The sequence below is a fragment of the Barbus barbus genome, assembly GCF_936440315.1.
Source record: "Barbus barbus genome assembly, chromosome: 2".
In the NCBI taxonomy this organism is placed as follows: Eukaryota; Metazoa; Chordata; class Actinopteri; order Cypriniformes; family Cyprinidae; genus Barbus; species Barbus barbus.
In genome coordinates this window covers 39,040,006-39,064,471 of record NC_136730.1, presented here as the reverse complement: position 1 = coordinate 39,064,471, position 24,466 = coordinate 39,040,006, and the positions used below count along the sequence as shown (strand labels likewise).

Sequence of the window (24,466 nt, the reverse complement as noted above, 5' to 3'; positions counted from 1 at the left end):
CCAGCAAAACAAGCATTCAAATGCAAATACAGAATTAAAATTAATCTGGGGAAAATAAACAAGCTCAAAGAGTGAGACAGCATCACATTGTCAGGTCACGTCCTCATCTCATACCAGCTATATGACGAACACTTTTTTTAATGCTTGTGGTGACCCAAATTTTTCATAGTGCTGCTCTGCTGCTCCACAAAATCTCTACCACAATTCAAAACAATAAATCACAGCCATTTTTAATCTAAGATCATGAGCAAAACTGCATAAAAATATCTGCAATTACATTGTGCTTAAGGTAATCACAGCATGTCAAATCTAAAAAACTGTGACTATGGGGAAAACACAATGCTGCATTAGACTAATGAGTATGGGATCATATCTTCCCTTACAGAGAAAAAATATAATGAGCAAGTTTCACAGATTGCGCAACAAACTCCCAATCTGTAACTTAATAAACTCAGCAATCAGTTCTAACAATAAGTGAAGATGGGCAACCGTGTTTCTCCATTCACCATGTGCTTGTCCAGATGGCAGCGAGAACTGAGGTTTCAAAAAGCCTCCAATCAAACCTGTCTAGTGGCTTTAACTAGAACAAGCTGAGAAGCCTGCCAAAGTAAAGTGTTTATAGGCCATTTCATATGAGAGGAGTAAAGAGTACAGCAAAGCCCCAAAGAGATTTCAGAGAGACGCTGGCTTCATCTCAGAAAGATACAAGTATCACAGGAACATAGTGACAATCTGACAACTAATTTGTTCATTCAGTACCGCTTGTATATGGTGGATTTAAGAGTTGCTTGCCCAAGCAATCATCACTCAGCCCTAGAGTGTTAGCTTTGGTGTGCTTGTCCTTCACAGTCATAAATGTACAGGAACGATACAGTATCTCAAATCATGCTTTAAGCATCTTGCCAGGCAAACCTAGAGACCAGAACGTCATAGAGACTTTGGGGTGGGCTCTTCTGGGTGCATTTCTCATAAGCATCGTTAGGCAATTATGGTTATGTCACATATGGTGACATAGTTCAATGATTCAGTGTTTTCCTGAAACCACAGTTCAAACGAACATTGCAAACTAACGTGGTTAATTAGACGTGGACTTTAATAAAACATGCTCCTGAGCACAATAAGCAAGCTAACATGCATACTATCTATATCTTCAATTCCATTTAATATATGCAATTCAATCTATACATTTTAGCTTGTGCATAAATGCGCAAGGGAACCTGGATTATGACGTAAAAGGGTATTCGCGATGAATCAAACATCACCATGTTCGTTACAGTGGCATCTCTGAGATCTTGATTCGATGAATTAGTAGAAGTTATTACTCCAACACCTACGCATGACATCATTAATGACCATCTTATATTGTTGAACCAAAGTAGTTAAAAAAAACAGAGATGAGACCGTGTTTGGGAAACAGTCGTTAGTTTCTAGTTAGTAAGTTTCCACAACGATGCATCGTACTAGAGTTGTTAAAGGCATAGTTCACCCAAAAATGAAAATTCTGTCATTAATTACATTAAATGTACATGCAAAGAAAACAAAAACAACAACTTTATTCAACAATTCTCCTCCTATAGTGCCATTTTGGAGAGTATCAACTATGTAAACAACGTATGCAACGTATGTACACGGATACGCTGCTTTGATCTGAACGTAAACAACGTATCCACATATATACGTTGCATACCTTGTGCAACGTGTCCAAAATGGTGTTATAGGGTGACGCGGAGGAGACGAATTGTTGAATAAAGTCGTTGTTTTTGTTTTCTATGCACACAAAAAGCAACCACCCAGAACTCCATTTCAACCGCAAATTTAACATTAAACTCCAGTCCTGGCACACATATGCCTGTGAGCGCACACACATACACCGAACAGGTGGCACCACCAGAGAGGAAGCTGCAGCAGATGGCATCATGCACCTGACTTACACCAAAACTACTATATCTTCAATTAGATTTCTATTAAAAAAAGATAATCTACATAGATAAATCCTCCAGTATCTTTAGGATTGCTTAATGAAATACTAAAATAGCTGTGATATAGTTGTAAAACTAAATGGACTGATATTACGGGACTGTAATGAGATGTTATGAACACTTTTATAATTAAATATTTAAGAGTGTAATAAAACTAATATAAAAGCTTCCCTGGAGGAACCAGGTGATACCAAGGGTTTCTGAACCCCAAGATCCAGAACTGGGTCTGACAGCTCTAACTAGCTTAATTAAGAAGGTCTACTAGGTCAACTTTGGCCCTAGCAGCTGTATTCCTGCTGATTAACCATCTAGACCAGCTACTGATCATAAATTACCAGCTTGGAGCAGCTGCAAACAATTTAAACCAGCTACCACCTGGATTTTCCAGCAGGGTTAAACAAAGAGAAAATTTTCCACAAAGAAAACATGCCGTTAAGATTTTTAGAAAATATTCATTCTTAAACGTACCTTGATCCAATATGATGAGCTGAGCACCTGACTGGACATTGCCAGCATCATTCTCAGCTAAACACTGATAGAAACCTTCATCTGACTTAACCAGCCCCAGCACCTGCAAGTTCTGCTCCTTCTGTAAAGAGGCAAAAAAGAACATCGCTGTCATCTAGAAGAAATACTGTATTTATCTGTAGATGCACTGTAAAAGGTCAACAGCACTTCCTCACTCATGTAGAGCTAGCTGGCAACTTACAATGATCTTGAAATAGTCGCTGGGAATGACGGCATCTCCGTTCTTCACCCATTTGAAGGTGGGAGTGGGTGAGCCTGTGACCTCACACTCGAAGATGATGTCTGTGGCTTCATGAGCATATATATTAGCTGGTTTCGTCAGGAACTGTGGGGAAGCTGAGAAGAAAAGCAATAAAACAAAACAAATCATGTGAGCATGAGAAACCAAACATTTGTTTCTTCAGAGAAATTATGTTTCAAATGTCTGTATAACTTCTGAATCAGAATGAGCTTTATTGGCCAAGCATGTTTACACATACAAGGAATTTGTTGTAGTGACAGAAGCTCCACAGTGCAACAGAAAGACAGCAACAGGACAGGATAATAAAAGAATAATATACAAATATCCAAATATGCAATGTACAAAGCAGCAAAAACACAATATATAATATAGACAACTATGTATGTACAGGTCAAGTATGTGCAAATTAGAAATGAGAAATTAAAAAAAATAAGTGAGTGTGGTGAATGGATAATGTATTATAGTTGTGTGTTCCACGTGTTCATGAGATGGATTGCCTGAGGGAAGAAACTGTTCCTGTGCCTGGTCGTTCTGGTTCTCAGAGCTCTGTAACGTCAACCAGACGGTAACAGTTCATAGAGGGAGTGTGCTGGATGTGAGGGGTCCAGAGTGATTTTACCAGCCCTTTTGCTCACTCTGGATAAGTACAGTTCTTGGAGAGTGGGGAGGTTTGTACCAATGATTCGCTCAGCAGTCCGGACTACCCTCCGTAGTCTTCTGAGGTCAGATTTGGTAGCTGAGCTGAACCAGACACATATTGAAATGCAGAGGATGGAGTCAATGATGGCAGAGTAGAATTGTTTCAGCAGCTCCTGTGGCAGGTTGAACTTCCTCAGCTGGCGAAGAAAGTACAACCTCTGCTGGGCCTTCCTGACAATGGAGTCTATGTGAATGCCCCACTTCAGGTCCTGGGAGATGGTGGTGCCCAGGAATCTGAATGACTCCACTGCAGTCACAGTGCTGTTCATTCACACAGCTCCAGTGATCTGTTGAAGATCTGTGTGAAGATGGGGGCCAGCTGGACAGCACAGATTTTTAGGCAGGCTGGTGACACACCGTCTGGGCCTGGTGCTTTACTTCTTTTGTTCTTCCTGAAGACCTGACACACATCTTCTTCGCTGATTTGAATTGTAGAACTTAATGCCAGTAATGATTTCGGGAAACAATGTGATTTGATTAGGAAAAGAAAATGTTGCTTTTGACTTTTCCCAACCTCTAAAAATAACCTAAACACCAGGATGTGGCTAAAATATGTTCTTCCTAATAGCCAGAGGAAAATGCAAAACCTCCAAAGGCTTCCCATTAGCAAATGAGGTTATTTGATCTTGGAGAAGATAAACAGGACATAGATCATCTCAATAACAAGGTAGTGTGCACCACAATGATTCAGGCCTGTCTGTTGGGATGTAATTGGATTGTTGCACTGTGCTGTGCCTGATTCTCTACCACACAACCACAACCCTCAGTTGCTGTATATTTTATACGAATTGCACATTTACAAAACATTACTATCACTTGCCTATGATTATTACACTTGCCCTCACTCTTACATAAATTGGTATGTACTGATTGAAAGCTATGATTTTTAATATTTAAATAAAAGTACAAAATAGATATTTGTCGCTCAGACCATATACAGTATGTATAATTATTTTAAAAAAGAGAAAAAAGCATAATTACAAATAAATTGTACAAAATAAATAAATTAATAAAAAAAAAAAGAAGCTGCACAAGAAAATATTTAAAATGTAACAGTACATTATAAGTGATATTAAAGGTTTTATAAAAACTTTATCTTCATAAAACCAACACAAAAATGTTTAGAATAATTGAATGGAATAATTTAATGAATGATATAAATATAGATGGATACTTAACCATATTTAAACTATTTCTTAAAAGAAAAATTTGTATAATTATAAATAAACTGTACAGCAAGCACAGCACATTATAAATTATATTAATGATAAATGTACATAAAATACATATAAATTAATATTATAAAATACATTGTTTATATAAAGGTTAACAATAATATAAATAAGCAAAAATAAGAAAATAAGCTAAAGAAAATATTTAGTAACATTATATAAATGATATATGTAATTATTACTTATTATAATATATTATACGTGTACACACACAAATATAGATAGATAAATAGATAGATAGATAGATAGATAGATAGATAGATAGATAGATAGATAGATAGATAGATAGATAGATAGATAGATAGATAGATAGATAGATAGATAGATAGATGTGGACAGAATTATTGGCACCCTTGGTAAATATGATCAAAGAAGTCTCTGAAAATAAACCTGCATTATTAATCCTTATTAATTATTATTATTAATATTTTTTATTTAAAAAACAAAATCAGAAAAATCTAACCTTTCATTGAACTAAAACAACGGAAAATGGGGGAAAATCTCATTATGGAATAAATGTTTTTTTCTCAAATACACAATTATTGGTACCCCTAGAAATTCTTATGAGTAAAATATCGAAATATATTATTTTATATTATTATATATTTATATTTAAAACTACAGTATCTCACAGAAGTGAGTACACCCCTCACATTTGTAAATATTTTATTATATCTTTTCATGTGACAACACTGAAGAAATTACACTTTGCTACAATGTAATGTCTAAAGCCATTAATGTCTAAACTGCTGGCCACAAAAGTGAGTACACCCCTAAGTGAAAATGTCCAAATTGGGCCCAAAGTGTCAATATTTTGTATTTTCCAGCACTGCCTTAACCCTCTTGGGCATGGAGTTCACCAGAGCTCCACAGGTTGCCACTGAAGTCCTCTTCCACTCCTCCATGACGACATCACGGAGCTGGTGAATGTTAGAGAACTTGTGCTCCTCCACCTTCTGTTTGAGGATGCCCCACAGATGCTCAATAGGGTTTAGGTCTGGAGACATGCTTGGCCAGTCAATCACCTTTACCCTCAGCTTCTTTAGCAAGGCAGTGGTCATCTTGGAGGTGTGTTTGGGGTCGTTATCATGTTGGAATACTGCCCTGCGGCCCAGTCTCTGCTTCAGTATGTCACAGTACATGTTGGCATTCATGGTTACCTCAATGACCTGTAGCTCCCCAGTGCCGGCAGCACTCATGCAGCCCCAAACCATGACACTCCCACCACCATGCTTGACTGTAGGCAAGACACACTTGCCTTTGTACTCCTCATCTGGTTGCCGCCACACATGCTTGACACCATCTGAACCAAATAAGTTTATCTTGGTCTCAGACCACAGGACATGGTTCCAGTAATCCATGTCCTTAGTCTGCTTGTCTTCAGCAAACTGTTTGCGGGCTTTCTTGTGCATCATCTTTAGAAGAGGCTTCCTTCTGGGACGACAGCCATGCAGACCAATTTGATGCAGTGTGCAGCGTATGGTCTGCGTACTGACAGGCTGACCACCCACCCCTTCAACGTCTGCAGCAATGCTAGCAGCACTCATACGTCTATTTCTCAAACACAACCTCTGGATATGACGCTGAGCATGTGCACTCAACTACTTTGGTCGACCATGGCAAGGTCTGTTCTGAGTGGAACCTGTCCTGTTAAACCGCTGTATGGTCTTGGCCACCGTGCTGCAGCTCAGTTTCAGGGTCTTGCCAATCTTCTTATAGCCTACGCCATCTTTATGTAGAGCAACAATTCTTTTTTTTCAGATCGTCAAAGAGTTCTTTGCCATGAGGTGCCATGTTGAACTTCCAGTGACCAGTATGAGAGAGTGAGAGCGATAACACCAAATTTAACACACCTGAAGAGAAAATGGCTAATTGGGCCCAATTTGGACATTTTCACTTAGGGGTGTACTCACTCTTGTGGCCAGCGGTTTGGACATTAATGGCTGAGTTAATTTACACTATACAAGCTGTACACTCACTACTTTACATTGTAGCAAAGTGTCATTTCTTCAGTGTTGTCACATGAAAAGATATAATAAAATATTTACAAAAATGTGAGGGGTGTACTCACTTCTCACATTATCCTGTTTCACAGAAATATAAATAGTAGGGAAAACAAAGCCCAAATTCCCTTAATCATCCATCACAATGAGAAAAACCAAAGAATATATTTCTGAAGTGCAGCAAAAGATAATTGAGCTTCACAAATTAGTGAAGTAGCTTTAAGAAAAGAGCTAGAGCAGTGAAAATTCCCATTTCCACCATCAGGGCAATAATTAAGAATTTCCAATCAACATAAAATGTTATGAATCTGCTTGGAAGAGGACATGTGTCTATATCGTCCTAATGCACGGTGAGGAGGAGGATTTGAGTTGAGTTTTGAGTGTTGTTTGGGATGGTTTCAAGAGAAATTCTCCTACCTTTGCATATTCAGTTATCAGACACGACTGGAACTTCAAATGGGACTGGCTTCTATGGTCAGATGAAACTAAAAATTTAGCTTTTTAGCAGCAAACACTCAAGATGTGTTTGGTGAACATGGGGATAAAAAGTACCCCATGTGTACAATAAAATATACTGCTGTATGTTTTACGTTTTGGGCCTATATTTCTGCTGGAGGTCCTGGACATCTTGTTTAGATACATGGGATCATGGATTCTATCAAATACCAGAAGATAACAAATCAACAAGTGACTGACTCTGTTAGAAACCTTATAATGGGCCATGTTTGGATCTTCCAACCGGACAATAATCCAAACACAAACCTCAAAAACAACACAAAAATGAGTCACTGTGCACAAAACCAAGCTTCTGCTATGGCCATTCCAGTCCTCTGACCTGAACCCTGTAGAAAACGAGTTAGGTGAACTGAAGAGAAGAAGCACCAACATGGAGCTGTGAATCTGAAATATCTGGAGAGATTCTGGATGAATGAAGCATGGCAGGGCAGATTGTAACCCAGTGTTACAATTTACCCCAACTGCGTAACTTTAATTTAAAGTTAGTGTCTTCTGCTAGTTATCAAAGCATTAGAAAACTATCTAAACTGATAAAAAACAGATTGGGGATTAAAATAATAGCAGATTTGTCTCTTTTTAAATTAGTAATAAAAACTGAGATGAAAAATTTACTTAAGCCAGAAATATAATTTTACTATGGTAAAATAAATGTTCAACGATATCTTCAAAATACTTTTGAATTTTGGCGCACTTTTTTTTCTCTATATAATGTTGATATGGTAACTAGTAAATACTGTAAATTGATTATGCTAGCATGTGTGGAAATATTAAAAAACGTGTGTTACAACTAACCCCGCGTTACTTTGCACCCCGTGCTCCCCTATATTATATTATATTATGCTATATTATATTATATATAAATTTCAATGTGTGGAAGCGAACAGAAAAATATAAATGTACTGTATAAATGTGGAAAATATGAGCAAAGTGTAAAAATAGCAAATAAAGACTATAGATTGTCATTAACATAAATATTTATAAGACTGTCAATAAAATTCTTAGTAGAAAACCAGCCAAAAGCAGAATGCCTACATAAAGCTATGGCTGGATATAGGCTGAGCTAAAATGAAGCTCATTGGATGTTTTCCAGATGAGCTGGGTTCTACAGTATCTCGAACTGTATATCTAACATAAGTTGCCGCATCAGGGCCAAACTGACAGAGGTAAGGTGATGAATGGCTGTTAGTATGTGCTCCTGCAGTTTGCTGAGGCCTGCACACACAACCTGCTGAAAAACACTTGTCACACACTGCTGGGTTCCTGCTCACGCCAGCTCCACACGGGACAGATGGTTTGTGTTTCAATCACTCAGTATATCTCACACACATAAACCCAGTAGCACATACACAGGGCAGCACTCATATCGGTGGCCACTAACTGTAAAAATGTTGCATCAGCTGCAAATATACAGACAAAAGCTGTGCTGATGTTTGATTGCACACACTTTTGCATTTTTGTTACACAACCACCCTAAGCCATTTTTTCATATTAAAGTCAGTATGAAACACAATTCACAGCCTATTTTACTTCCATAGTCTGATAAAACCTCCTAGTACAGAATATGTTAGAGCAGGACATGGTTTTATGATCAGGGACTGGCTGTATTATATAAAGTGGGTGTTCCAAACCAAAACGGAGTCAGACCTGAATGCTTGTTTGCAGTGGATTGTGGAGAAGTGCTCCCATTGCATTAATGTTCCATTAACATTCACCAGTGTTCAAGTGCTTTAACTATTGTCAATATTTTACAAAGGCTGTATTGTCTACAAATGCAGCCTAAAACCATGCTTAAATATCTATTTGGCAATTGGTTAACATTATTTGCCATGTTCACATATCCTTGGTGACGTTAGTCAGTCATTTTAGAGATATAGCAAGTTGATTAATGAAGGTATTCTTTAAGAATAATGTGCATTAATGAATAACACAATAAGACCAGTAAACAATCTCAACTGTGATTTCATGTTGACTTTAAGGATAAATTGTGAGGAAAGGGTGCTTAAACAACACTGGAGAAGTTTAAGACAAAGCCAGGGAATTTGTTGCATGGTCAAAGACTGCTTATTTGGAAGCTTGCTTCCAAAAAAAAAAAAAAAAAAAAATTATGAGACATAAGTTACCCAATTGGAAATTTCATTGGAAATACATGGCTAGATTTCTGCAAAACTCAAAAATGTACCTATATGTACATTTCCTGTGAAATGAACACTAGAGGCAACAAATCCTGTCAAACTATGGTTCAAAAACAGCTCAAACTTGCATGTAAGGAAGTTAAAAAAGTACGGTTGCATCAGCGAATGTGTTTTTACGTCACTTTAGTATTCATTAACACTAACCTATTAGTGACACTCCCTAAACATTTGAATTCTGAACCGAGGCAATACGTACCTGAAGCAAAGTAATAAAAAAAAAAATGTCATAATTACCTTTATGTTTTTCCATGACAGAATAAAACAGAATTGCAAGATGTAAACTCATAATTCAGAATAGTGAGAATTGCGAAATGTAAATTTGCAACTTTGAAAAAATATAAGAATGGTGAGATATAAACTTGCAGTTGCAAGAAAAAGGTAGAATTGTGTGATTTTAAATTGTTTTATTCCAAGGTGGAAACAAGCTTCCATAGATTACACTCCTATACATTCTATCAGAAGATTATAGTGATGATAAAACATCTCAAATGAACACAGCTTTTATCACTGCCTCGCTTGCATTCAGGAGCATGTCTCAGGTTTCCTGCTATATTACAGACAATGTCAAAGCTCAACATACACTATTGTTTCTATTCATCTACCCTGCATTTCAGAGTAGGCTAAGAAACAGCAACCTACAAGCTACTCCCTTATGTTCTGCCAAGCACAGAAAAGACGCTCTATCAAAGTTTAATAGGATTCTGGGTTTTTCACCTAGAAATTCCCAGATCAATCTGACCTGCTCACACTAGCACACATCTCTGTATGTTGACTAGTAATGTACACAGCAGAATATATTCATAACTCTTCTGCGCCCACTGGTTGACATTTAAAAACTGGGCAAACAAGACATGAAAGTCGTTATTTTATTTCACGCTTGAAACAGGAACACATGATTGTTTTGGACGCAATACGACCTGCTCTATCAATAGTATCATGTTGATCACAACAAAACAATTTTGATTTGTTTAAAAATAAAAAACTTGCAATAGGAGTAAACAAGAGGGTCCAGAGGGTTTACAAGCAGAAATATGAATCTTATATTTTGTTGAAGGATGAATTATTCAGCATGCATTATTCAGAAAAACCTATTACTATTTGAGCTGTGAAGCATTTTTAGAAGTGGGACCACTGTTCTGGGCAAATTAACTTCTGGTTGTGTGATACCAATGTCATTCCTGTGAGTGTAGTATAGTTATAAATATTACATAGGTTATTCAGCAATTCAATCACACTATTTCCATGCCAACATGCATTATGTTGAAGTCTTGTGGCTATTACTTTTAAAACAGTGTGCATTTTGGTTCAATTGCCTGTCCTTACATATATCCTTTTGTGGAAAAGAAGTACACTTTATCATACTTAAAAAAATTGAAAAATAAGGAAATGATATACTTCAGAAGAATATACTTAAATGAGAACCGAATGTAATGTTTTTGGATACTCTACTGCATGAAATTAAATGAAAATGTTTAAGAGTTTACATTTATATTAATCCTTAATTAGTTGAAATTAAAAGAGTTTTGACCCACTTAATTGGAACATAAGTAGATAATGTAGGTAATTTATATGTAATTTCATAATAACTTATATCGTCTTTGAAATATGATTAAAGTGTACTGTTGAATGTACTGACAAGCATTTATGGTAAATTGAAAAATACTTAAAACTTGTATGTAATGTATTTAAATATTTTTGTAATTACATATTTTAATAAAATAATATCAGATAAATTACTAAAATTATAATCAAGTATTTTACACATGCTTTAATATGTTAGTCAACACATCAATACAAGTGTACTTTATTAAAAGCATGACATAAGATTTTTAAAACATAATGACTTAAAATGTACTTTGAAGTGAAACTTGTCCTTAAGTGTAATAAACAGTCTTGAAAGTGTACTCACTGTTAATACACTTAAGCGGCCTTTTATTTGATTGATATTATATGCAAGTACAGTTTTTTTAATATATACCTTATACTACAAGTGCACATTCAATACAGTTTTCACTACTTAAATGGGCAAAGGGTCCTCTGAAATTATTTTAAAATGTTGACAAAACTAATTTCTGATCCCAGAGCATCTCTATTCAGAACACTGACGAAACAGCCCATGTTGAAAGAAAAACTTAGAAGCTGCTGGATTTACTGTACTATTGCTCCCAACACAATACCTCTTCCACCCACAAAGGCAAAGTAAAGGCCTGAAAGTAGGGGCTGGATGCCCTCTAGTATCTTTCATCTTTTCATCTCGTCACAGTGTAGGATCAATTCCCAGCAGATGGACAGATGGCCAAAGCTCATTACACTCCACATATCTGCATGAAATCTACAGCCCAGATTCTATTCTATTCTCTGTGATTTCACACCTGTCTGAACCATCTCGCATCCCTTTCATCATCACACAATCACATCTCTTGCACTAGTCAGTTCCGCCCAAAAGCTACAGCTTAAGCAATTACAGAGAACCCAATACCTGTTTCTGCAAAGGTGTCTGAAGTGTGATCAGAGTGTGCAATTGAATTACAGAACTTAATGTCACCGAGAAAATGCTTCCTCTGAACAGTTACTAGAGGAAAGAGCTTTACAGTGTGATGTGACAATCACTTGACTAGTCCTTTATAAAGCAGTGAGGTTTAATCTTACCTTTCAGTGTGAGTTCAGTCTGGGCCTCAATGGATCCGTTGACGTTGTCTGCCATGCAGCTATACACACCGGCGTCTTCCTCAGTGAGATTGAAGATCCGCAGACTGCCTCCGCCAAGAACTTCAAAGTGCCCCTTGCTGTGCAGAGAAGAGAAAAACGTGAAGTCAATAAGCTCCCTGCAGAAAGTTAACTGTATACTTAGCCCAACGCTAATTCAATAACTTCTGTGTGCATGCTACTCCTTCCATGCACAAAAATGGAATCTATATGGCAAAGGGTGCATTCTGGCAGAAAAGGGCAGCCTCAACATTGTGGTGTGGGTTTAGCTCCAAAGGTCAGGCTTGGTAATCAGAAGGTCTCTGGTTTGATCCCCACCAGGGCCAAAAAAGAATGGGTCATCATTGTGCCCCTGAGGTCACCAAGGCACTTAACCCCATGGTGCTTCAAGAGGATTGTCCAGGTAATAACAGTACTGTATAATGCTTTGGATAAAAGGGACTATTCCCTAAGAGTGTAGTGATAGGAGGGAAATATTGTTAGTTCACATTAGAATGTCAAGGTAACTATATTATTATCATTATTATTAATTTCAACTCTGTTACCAAAAGTTGTCTGAATACAAAAGACACCACTGAATATTTATTTACGCATTTACCATTTTTCATTCTTGTTAGCAAAAGTTGTCTGAATACAAAAGACATGTCTGAATTAATGTATTTATTTGTTATTTTTCATCCCTGTTACCAAAAGTTGTCTGAATACAAAAAAAAAAAAAAACATGTCTGGATTAATGAATTTACTATTTTTCAGCCCTGTTACCCAAAAGTTGTCTGAATACAAAAGACATGTGTGAATTAATTAATTTACTATTTTTCATCCCTGTTACCAAAAGCTGTCTGAATATAAAAGAAATGTCTGGATTTACTTTTTTTTTTTTTTACTATTTTTATCCGTTACCAAAAGTAGTCTGAATACAAAATACATGTCTAAATTTATTTACTATTTTTTCATTTCTGTTACCATAAGTTCTCTTATTTGTAGTAATACTGAACTTTAAAGTAAAGAAGAATATTTTTTTCTTACAATAACGGGGTTGAATGGCTGTGCTTGATGAATGCAGTCAACACCACAATTTGGGTAGAAATTGAGAAAATGATTTCTGCAGCAATTCATTTATTTATTTTTTGCCTCATTGATAAACTATCAACATTCGGCTGGGTGAATTTTCAACATAGGGAACATGCTGTGATGTTGGGCAAGGAATCAATGGCTTGGAAAGAAGAAGAGAGCGGCCACAGTATGAGGTAGAGGAGCAGGATGGTCTCCTGCACAGAGAACACAGGGATGCGGAGATTGCAGAACCTCCACTCAACCTGATCTGTCAGCATCAAACACCAGCACATTAATACTAGCATTCTCACACTGACACATTCCCTATTTTATTTCTCTGCCTGTCTCTCAGTCTCAGACATGCAAGTAACCTGAACCATGTGCTGAATTCAAAATTGTGGGTTTTCTAGGAAACAACAAGCATGTGCTCTCAAAGGTTCTTTATTATTTTATTTTTGCCCTTTTATGTCGTAACCTTTTTTTAAAGCTTTTTCTGTGCTTTTAAAAAAAATCTGTGGAATTCTAAGTGACTGATTTAAAGCAAGCATTATAAAATTAGCCAAAATATAGAATGAACACCTAAATGAGAGCAAGTCATTTCTACACCACTGCCAGTACCAAAATCTACAATCTATAAATTGCAGAGCATGGAACAGTGCTCTGAAGTCCTGAGAGGGCAGCCTGACAGTGTCTATTACACACGCCAGACCACAGGACTTGCATAAGAGCGAGTAACTCAAAAGTCTTGTGCTCAGAGAAACTCCACCCTACCTCAACCATCCCACAGGAAAACCAGCAGGTCTCATAAAGGAGGTCTTTGTCCTTTTGGGCTAAAGAACACGGAATGAAACACGTAGGCCCACTGTGGAGCTTTTCCACCTAAGACACGCTTCAGTCTTCATGTTTTTCTTTCATGGACCGTGACATTATTACTCATATGTTCTTTTAAGAGTGTGAATGCTGAAGTTCCACACATCAGTGCCTCTCAACTGCAATTGTCTATAGATCTCTCGAGTCAAGTGCCTTAAAAATGTTAATGTGAGGGAAGCACAACCTTCGTGACTTACTGATAATATCATTTGCATTTGTCAATGTGTAATTTCATTTCATTAAATCTGAAAGATTCACTTAGACTCTGCAGCATGTTAATGATTAAAAAAATGATAAAAAACCTCCTTTCACTTACCATTTGTTAAATAATAATATGAATATGAATAATTATAATAAAATCGATGGTTTAAAACCCCATTTTGCAACATATAAAGATAAACAGAAATGGCATAAACAGAAATGTCTTTTCCATTCTGGACATCACGAATACTCCCATTCATTATTCAACAACTGGTCATTTTCTCACCCTTGCAGGGCTCCTTAAGATTTCTCAACTCGCGCAAGTTAAACACATTCTATTCTTCATTCAGGACCGTCAGTGTATTAGCAGTGTTGATGGAGCAATAATGCTTTCGTTCTGTGTGCAGAGTCGCCTCAAATAACCCAGAACTAATGTGCAAAAGGCTCATGACTGCAGGCAGGTTAGGGCTAACAGCTAGCGCTGCGTATGCCGTGATGTATATCCAGTATGAAGCACTGAGGCCAAACTACTGGCATCCGTCAACAGAAATCCAACACCAAACTACCGGTGGCGCTGACCCAACCTGCCTCAGAGCAGCCAGCCTGTGATTGATGCCATCATAAGATACAAGTGAGCGAGATGAAAGGCTGCCTTGTCAACAGCTCAGAAGTTTCTGGCATGGTCTCCACCCTTAACTGTACAGCTCCATGGCTGTGACTCCAAACAGAGGAGCTACTAATGCTATGCCAAGACTTGAATGAGGGTTGTGACACTATTCCTTCTGATGCCACCAGCAAAAGTCGTGTGTTACTCCACTGGAAAATCCAGTCACAACCAGCTTCTGATGGTTTCTACCCTCACAAAGTCAACAATTATAATCAATATAATCAACAATTCATAATGCGGAAAAAAGAATGAAATTCCAGAAAAGAAAACCATATCAAGTAGTTTGCCATTTTTATCAAATCTATCAGATATGTGTATGTATTTATGTATATATATATTTATTTCATTTATTCCTGGTTTTGTGGCAACTCCAGTGTTAAAACCAAAATAGATTACGTTTATTTTAGCAAGGTATGGAAAAATATGGTTCATTGCTTATTAATATTTGGAAAAAACAACAACTTATATCCACAAAACCAAAGTCATGTGCTGTGATCGATAATGTGGTGGATTAAAAAAAGAAAAAAGAAAGTTCATGGCTGTCAGTAAGTTTTTAAATCATTTTACCTGTTTTATTACAAAGCAAGGTAAGTTCAGGTGATATTGCATGTATATGAATGATTTCATATACATTTCATACACATATTTTCTTAAAAAAAAAGACATTTGTGAATTTATGATTAATTCATTCATTTTTACATGCATTAAACGCGTATCCTGAATCAATCATTCATTCACAAATGTCTTTTTTAAAGAAAATGTGTGTATGAATGTAAGAAAATGTGTTTTTTGTTTGTTTTTTAGTTTTTTTTAAATATGTCATGGTGTTACTTGATGGTTAACACCATATGACATTTTTTAGAAATTGAAATCCTTCTCTAAAATTGTATTAAAGCTTTTTTGTCCCCAAAATCATAAACCATCACGAATACAAAGAGTACATTTTTAGGAACTTGGCACAAGTGTTTTAAAAAAAATATATATGTTTTTAATTATGGACATTCTTCTTTGTCATTGACTCTTTATCTGGTCTGCACCTGATTTTCTCAAAATACCCAACAGGTACTCAATCCTATCTAAACCCAGCTTTAAGACCAGCTTTAAGAGCAGCTAAGACCAGTAAACCAACGTAAGATGCTTCAATCTGCTGTTTCACAACAGGGTAGCCAAGACCATCTTGGGCTAGAATGATCTTTTCTTTTCTTTTTTTACGTTGAATAATACTTAGGAATTAATTGTTTTTTTGTTTTGTTTTTAAAGAAGAACAGAGAAGAGCTATAGAGCATTGCAATGTGCAGGTGGCTCTGAAATAGACTGAATATCCTCTCTGGACAGAGCTGCATCCTGACTACACCACATATTTAGAGAGTTCAAAGCAGAAAAAGTATTCCAAGTCAAAAACCCTTATGAGCTAATGTCATATTATTTTCTAAATCCTGAATATTATGTTCTCGCAGCTGTGGTTTATCCAGTGTGATGCATGCTGCTCTTTTATAGAACAAGGACTGAGCTTCAAATGAAATACCTCAGAAGAGGGAAAAACTGAGCATAAAATCAATATGAAGAGCTCCATCTTTACAATGAGTCAGAGTGTTTGTTTTTCCCAGCTGGGCTGAGATGGACAGTCATCATACCTTTCTTTATGTGTTTAGCAGGTGCCTCCAACGGTTAACCAATATTTTGATTAGCACATTACAACGCACATGCCCAAAGCCACAGTCTGCGTAATATGCGCACATTAGAGGTCTGAATGAACTGGCGGGTGAGGCTGGATTTAGCTCTGAATGTGTCATTAGCTTCTGAGTGCATGGAAGGCCACCGTCATTCCATTTCCTGTAATCTCTGTACTTTTCTATGAAACAGGGTTACCCAAAACTGGGGTTCAAAAACCCCTGGGGGTTTGCGAGTTGATGAAAAGCTAATAATAAGCAAATAATAAAATGAAAAAGCAAATAATAAAATGTTAGATAAATAAAATAAATAAATAATTTCAAAATAATTAATTAATTATCATAATAATTTTAATAATTTAAAAGACCTCATAAAAACATTTATAATATTTTATTTACCTTCATGTCATATGACCATTAACAGACATCAGAGAACCATGGATATGCGCATGGGCTGTTAAATTATTGAAATACAAATGTCAAATTTCAGAGGGTACTTCAAAGGAATATGAAAGGCTTTCAGCTGACAAAAACGTTTGGTCAATCACCGCTATACAAAAAGAAAACGAAACAGCCCAAAAATAAAATTAGACAAATATTTTGTAGTGTAACAAAGTAGTGTAAAAATCATCAGAATTTTCAAAAAAGTAAAATGAAACTTATAATAAATATATATTCCCCCCACCCAAATCATGAATTAATTCAGAAATATTAAGCTACAAAAAATCAGAAGCCCTCAGTAATTGCTCAATATTACTTTGATTTGGTGGACAAAAGTTGTGAAAATATTTATAATCAAATCAAATCCAATCAAATACTTAATAAAGTTGTTCATTCAGGTTGTTTAATCTTCATAAAACCTAATAATAATAATAGTATGATTCCAAGATATTTCTGACTTCATGGCCTTCCCTAAACTATAATTCAGAAATCAATGTAAGTATATAAATTGCATTTTTTAAATGTATTCTTTAAAATTGAATAATCAATTTTCTGATGTAAGGGTGCACTGTTTTTTTTTTATCAGCACACCAAAAAAACTAAAAAGTGCTCAGAAGCTTCCAGACTGCTACAAAGAACTAGGCAAATCTGCAATGTTTGCAAGATTCGTGGCACTGAATCATTTAAAGGTACTTAAAATAAGGAAAATAAAAAGATTTGTTTACAATACAACAACAAATAAACAGCACAGTGATTGGTCGCTTTATATCAGTCAGACGACCACTTCCTTTTTCAGTTCTTGGCCAAAATCAGCTGCAATGTGGACCAGATCATATACTGAAGGTTTAAGATCTGACAACACAAGACTGTAAATTATATTACTTGTGATTCAAACTGTAATATGTTATTCTCTTTCTCAATTTCTCTTTTACACACTGTCTGGCTTTCCCTTCCCCCCTCCCACCAGCTCTTTGTGCCAGTCTTCAGTGTTTATCCTTCAGTGAATCCAGCCTGTTGTTAAACTCCCACTAAGAATCCTGAGCGTCTCCAAACCTGCTATTATATCTCTCTCTCAGCTCTCTGCCCAATGACTCTATCTGAAGAGCATCCCAGCCTGAGAGATGGACACGCAGCTAGTGCCAGAGACGGAGAGCGGTTGGTGCGACTCCATGCTTAATAGAGCACTGTTTGGATTTCGACATGAGAAAAACACTTTTCCCCCTATACACACATAAGGGAGCTCGAGATGCTCCTTCTGTGTGGACTGATGGACTGTGCTGTTTCTCTATTTGGCAGGGGCAGAAACCCTGCCTCTCCAGACAGTAAAAGGTCAGGGTATAGGAATAAACAGTAGTGCTGCTAATCACCAGGCTACTGATGATGTGAATAAAGTCTGCCCTTGTGAAAAACAAGTGTGTTTTTCAAATATTGTGATTATATCTATTTCTAATATGTAATTGCAAATATTTTTAAATACATGACATTCAAGTTTCAATAGAAATTATATTAACGTAGATTTTGGTTTACCATAAATGACATATTTCCTGTTTTATTACTTTTTGCTAGAAGTATACTTCTTTTTCACAAAGACGGTTTGTGCTGGGTCATCAGCACCCTCCCTCCGGCCGAACATTACATGGCCAGACTCTATTATCAACAGCATAAATTTGATATCAGGAGAGTGAGCTGAAAACAGCATTTAATCTTGTTAATACATATCCTGAACAAAAGGCTGCAGAAATTATAAGCCATTAACATCGATAAGCAACTCTGCCAATGGCCAACCCGTAATACTTTCACCTGAACTTTATAGATCGGGAGAGCAGCAGACAATGATCAACCCCAAATTGGATTCTAAATGGGGTTCCAGAGAATCGAGGGATGAACGGCTAGTCACTTGATCAGTATTTCACTAAGTTTTACTGAGCTGGTGTGGATAACAAACACTGGACCACACTATTCCAAAAACCATCTTGACCACCGTAATGACCCAGTTTTTTTTGTTTTTAGGTAAACTGTACAAATAGCCTAAATAATTTCTAGAATCTCATCCAGTATTAAGGTTGTTATTGTGTTACATTCAGTTTATTTTATGTACACACTTTACATCATAAAATATTCATAAAAATTCATACATGCAATATGAACCGAATGCTTCTGTACAGTAGAAATATTTGGAGATAGATATTGCACAGTATGATCAAAGTGAACATGCTTTGTTCATATTTAAATTGTGTCTTAAGGTTTGGGGGATTGAAGTCACACTTCATACAGACCCCAATATGAGGCAATCAACAGTCACTCTCACTGTACCCTTTCATCTATCTTTTCTCCCTTGTTCTGCCTCTCTGACTCGTCCGTTTACCGTGGTTAATCCCCACAGCGCGTTGAGGCTGCTGCACGCAAAGCATGTTTTCATAAATTCGGATATGTCAAGCAGGGGCTTGAATGCCTCGCTGTCTGATAATACAAACGTTCTTACAAATATTCCCTATTGCTCTTTCATTTAACTTTCCCAATTACTGACTGACAGTCCAAAACCTGTCTTCAGGAAACCTCACAGGAACGTTTTAATTGTCAAGAACAAAACATCTTCAGTCATCTAAGTTTGAGAGTGCATTCAGTGTTGAAATTACCTCAGCTCTCGTTCCACAAGCAGCTATACTTTGATTAATGAAGTAATCTTGTGAAGATGGCAACTCTGGGAATACGTACATTCAAGCCAGTGAATGGGGTAATTATTGTTATGACAAACTTACTCTAAGGCAATTATTAGTGGTGTTTACTAAGGCAAGAAGCACTATTACAATTGCTCATGCTAACGGTTAGGGATTTGAGCAAACCACTAAATGAACAACATAACTATGGGATGCAACTTGTCCTGTACTTTTCTGCAATGATACCTGAAAAAATGGCTTGTTTAGAAGAGGTGTGCTATTACTTTTCTAAGCAACTTGGACAATAAACAAAAAAAAAAATGTTGCACTGAAGGAGTAACATCTCATATAGGAGCCAGAATATCAGAAATGTTTTTTTCCCATTTTTTTCAACAAAATATTTTTTTGAAAAAAAATGCAAAAATCTCATTTATAATCAATGTGTGAGAAGTTTGTACAGAAACATAAAAACTGTTACCATGGCACCATAAAGAAATACATATTGCATACACATTTTACAACTGAAGAAAACAAAATAAAATTATTTGCATTAATAGGATTATTATTTTATAATTATAATTATATTTAATTATTAATATAATATCAATAAATAATTTCGGTATCATAGATGATTGGTTTATTTTAATCTTAAACATTTTTATTAATTTAAAGGGACAGCTAACCTAAAAATTAAAACTCTGTCATTCCTCATGTCGCTTAAAACCCATAAAACCTTAATTTATCTTAAACGCAAATAAATATAATGTACGTGAGAAACCTGAGATTCTGTTGCTCCACTGAAAGTCTATGTAACTAAAACAGTTCATTAGTTCTCACTTGTCAAGCAACAATATTTAATGTGCTTTATGTATGTGCGTTGATCAGTGTTTATACTGTATGTGAAGAAAACCTCAATTAAACCAGTTTTTCAAATAAAGCAATCATGAAACATGTACCAACGTTTTTATGAACTTGAACTTTGAAAAGTTAAAGATTTGGTGTAGGGATAAAAATTTGTCAGGTTTCAAAGTGTCTTATGTATCTTCACTGAAGATAAAAGAAAGTATTACAGGTTTGGAATGACATGAGGATAAATAAATGATAACACAATTTTAATTTTTGGGTCAACTAACCCTTTAATACCACGTTTAAATGTATTCTTAGAAAATTTCATAAAAATTAATTTAACATGCCCAAATTCAATTTTAATTTTACAATTTCACAACTGATTTTGGCTTTCAGTGCTTTATTTAGACAAAAAAGAAAGTAATTTATTATAAGAGCATCCCTGTTTTGTATTATTTTTCCAGACTTTTCCAGGTCTGAATATCACAACGTTAAAATTTCCTTACATTTCCAGGTGGCTGTGGCTGTGGACATGGCTGTGGAAACCCCATCAGCACTTTTTTTTCAGCACGCAGTGTTGAGAACATCGGCTGATCACAATCTCTGGGCCACGCGTGCCCTTTGGACACCCAAAAGCTAATGAGAATGAAGCATGAAAAAGTGGCTTCCCAGGTCTAATCTGTGAACAGCCTGACAGTGTTTCTCATGAGAGAGGTGTGATAGAGATTGTGTGTGTGTGTGTGGTGCAGACACTTGCAGTCCTGACTGGCATTGACACCTCTCAGGCAGGCGCCGTCACTCTAATTAGTTACTCGGGCAGCTGGGACGGGGCTGTATGCCAGCAGAACAGCAGACATACACAGAGAGTGATACCTAAAAGTGGGCACTGCTGCCACAGCGGGACTCTAAGCTCATGTTCGTCACATTGGCAACACACAGAGGAATCAATGAGCTGTTAGTGGAAATCACTGTCTGATTCAGGGTTCAGAGCTCTGGGTCTATTAATAGCGGAGTATCTATCCACCCTGGAGATCTGTGAGGATAGAAATGCTGCTTGATGATGCATTTCTTACCTGTACTCAATGAGTTGGTCTTTGTGCATCCATGTGACGTCGGCTGTGGGATATCCCGTCACCACACAGGGGAGCAGCACACTCTCCCCAACGACTTTAGACACATGCTGAGGCTCCAGGAGAAACTCCAGGGTCCTTTCCTCCCCTGATTCTGCACAAAACAGAGAAGTGCATTCACATTCAATGTCTGTCCCTGTCCTAATTGTTACTTATTTTAAACTTTTGAAATAATATTTTATAAAAATCTTTCAAAAAGATTTGTTTTTCAGTAAAAATATCTAAACATCCTTAAAACAACACGGTAAAAAACGGCAGCTGTGGTTGCCGGAATTCTACCGTAAAAATACGGTAACAACATTTTAGGTTTTACGGCTTTAACTTAAATTTACAATTAAATACCGTAATTTCATTAACTGATATAATGTTAATATACCAACCAACTGAAGTACTGAAATCTGTTTTGTACCTTTGAAATACACTGATAACCACCAAATCACATGATGAACCAAAGCCCATCACAAGCAGCTTTTAGATGATAACATATATAGAAGGTGCACCATGTCATTCACACAAGCACTAAACACCATCATGGTGAGACTCAATAAACTGAAATATGCAATAAACATTAGTTTAACAACATTAGATAACATACAACCCTAATAAACACAACTGATAAAAAAAAACTAAGAAGAAACATAGTTATTTCAAAGAAAAAACATCCAATTGAAACAAAATTTGAAATGCAACGCAGGGAATTCTGGGAACGTCAGCTTACGGTTTTTCCCTGTAAATTTTACAGGAACTTACCATTAACCATTTAACAGGTTTTTACTGTAGTATTTTCAAAAATTTTTACCGTTAAAATCACGGTAATTTTTTTAGTGAAGGTATAGTATGAAAAGCAAAATTGCATACAATATTAGGGATTAGGGAATATTATTATTATTTAGGGAATATATTTTGTTATTAATATAGTTTTTTCCCCTCATTAGGCGCGTATCGTTTTACATCGATAAAAAAGTATAGCGAAATGACCGCGTTTCCATTAACAGATGTAATGCGACAAAAAAAACTAATTTTCCTCTCGCGATAAGTCATGGCAATGGAATTTGATGGGATTTTGACAGATTTTGTCTATATTTAATCGAAGGAGGCGTGTGCATGTATCTTTACAAAAGCAGTGCGAAGAGCTGCTTCAGAAACGTGCACGACGCGCCTCATATAAACACAAGCATTGACTAGAGTGGCTGAGATCAACTCCGGTGGCCGTATCAGAGCCACACTGCGCCGCAGATGTGTGCAGTGTAAATTGTCTAAGCATGAACGGCAGGCAAAGCCCCTTGAGAGCGGCCACGTATTAAATGTTTCTTGGAGGTTATAGTACATTGATGACTGATCATATGACATTTTATGTACACCATGTGACCTGTAATTGCGGAAAAAACGTTTCCATTGCAGTTTTGCGAATTATTCCTTTTTTGCATTGCCTGAAAAACCACCTCACGCGAGCGTAAAAACTTTTTTGCTATATATGGGCGTTTTTGCTAAATTGACGCATATTTTCAATTCGCACTTTCAATTTGCGCAATTTGAAAGGTAATGGAAACATGCCTATTGACAAACATTTTTGTCTACTCAAATGAAAATTCTGTCATTATTTACTCATCCTCATGCCACTTTAAACCTGTATGAATTTCTTACCTCTGCAAAACACAAAGTAAAATATTTCGAGAAATGTCTGACTATCAATATAATAGAAGTCAATGGGGTCCAATGTTGTTTAGTTCACAGAGAAAAGAAAGTCGTACAGATTTGGAAACCACATGAGGGTGATGATATAAACTTTATTTAAAGACTCTCTCTTTAAATATGATTTGATTTGCTTTTGATTTGCTTAAAAAGTGGGGTAAGAAAAATCTAGGCAAATCAGGATATATTCTCCTAAAACAAAGTTCCCAAGTAAATTAATCTAGTTGTTTTTTTCTTTTTTTAAGGATGTTTCAATATTTTTACTTGAAAACAAGACAAAAGTATATATTTTTTTAAATTAGGGATGCACCGATACCACTTTTTCCAGTACTCGCCCGATACCGATACTTTAATTTTTGGTACTTGCCGATACCGAGTACCGATACCGATATTTTCATTTTATTTGTAATTTTTTTAAAAATATTGGGTACAGAAACAAAAAGAGTATGCATAATGTTATTTTATTAACTTCATTTATCAAATAAATACAGTCAAACCAAAATTTATTCAGACACCATCAACATTTCTCACATTATCACAGTTTATTCGCTATAGTTTAGAAAATGGTAATAAAATATGACAAGAACACAGAGTTAAACTGTGTCAGAACAAATTCAGCTTTGACAATGTCAGATATCATAATGTCAGAATATTTACAAAACTATCAATACCTTGTCAGGCCACCCTTAGCCTTAATGACAGCCTATAGTCTCCTGGGCATGTTGTCAACCAGGTTCATGCAAACCTGAACTTTTCCCAGACTCGGTCTGAATAATTTTTGGTCCCACATTTGTATAAATTTTACTGGTAGGCCACTGTATGAAGAATTTTTGGGTATAATATGTCACAGTTTACTTTATTTTGCTATCCTCACTTACATAAATTAACTATAGTGTCCTGCACCCACTAGTAAAAAAAAATATAAAAAATTATATCTGGTCTCTGAATAACTTTTTGGTTTGACTGTAAATCCTTCGATTATTTTCACACTTAATTATGCCCATTAAAATGTATTTTACAAGTTTTTGTTACTTTCACTTTTCATTTTTTTTTTTTTTTGCTCAATGGTACATCATCTTTAATTTAAAAGCTCCATTGCAGCAGCTCAATGCTGTAATCACGCGCTTTGCTGTAATAATAATG

The 24,466-nt window shown here is 36.1% G+C and overlaps 1 protein-coding gene across 3 annotated transcripts in view; it reads right to left on the bottom strand.

The window, feature by feature from the left end:
* The window catches only part of LOC306885283 (neogenin-like), a 154,483-nt gene that overhangs the window by 35,724 nt on the left and 94,293 nt on the right, over nt 1-24,466 (bottom strand). For all 3 annotated transcript variants that reach the window (XM_079441708.1, XM_079441706.1, XM_079441707.1), the window contains exons 4-7: nt 21,575-21,725; nt 12,040-12,176; nt 2,689-2,843; nt 2,448-2,568 (exon numbers count right to left, since the gene is read on the bottom strand). In XM_079441708.1, coding sequence (XP_079297834.1) covers nt 2,448-2,568; nt 2,689-2,843; nt 12,040-12,176; nt 21,575-21,725 — 564 coding nt within the window. The remainder of the gene's footprint in view (nt 1-2,447; nt 2,569-2,688; nt 2,844-12,039; nt 12,177-21,574; nt 21,726-24,466) is intronic.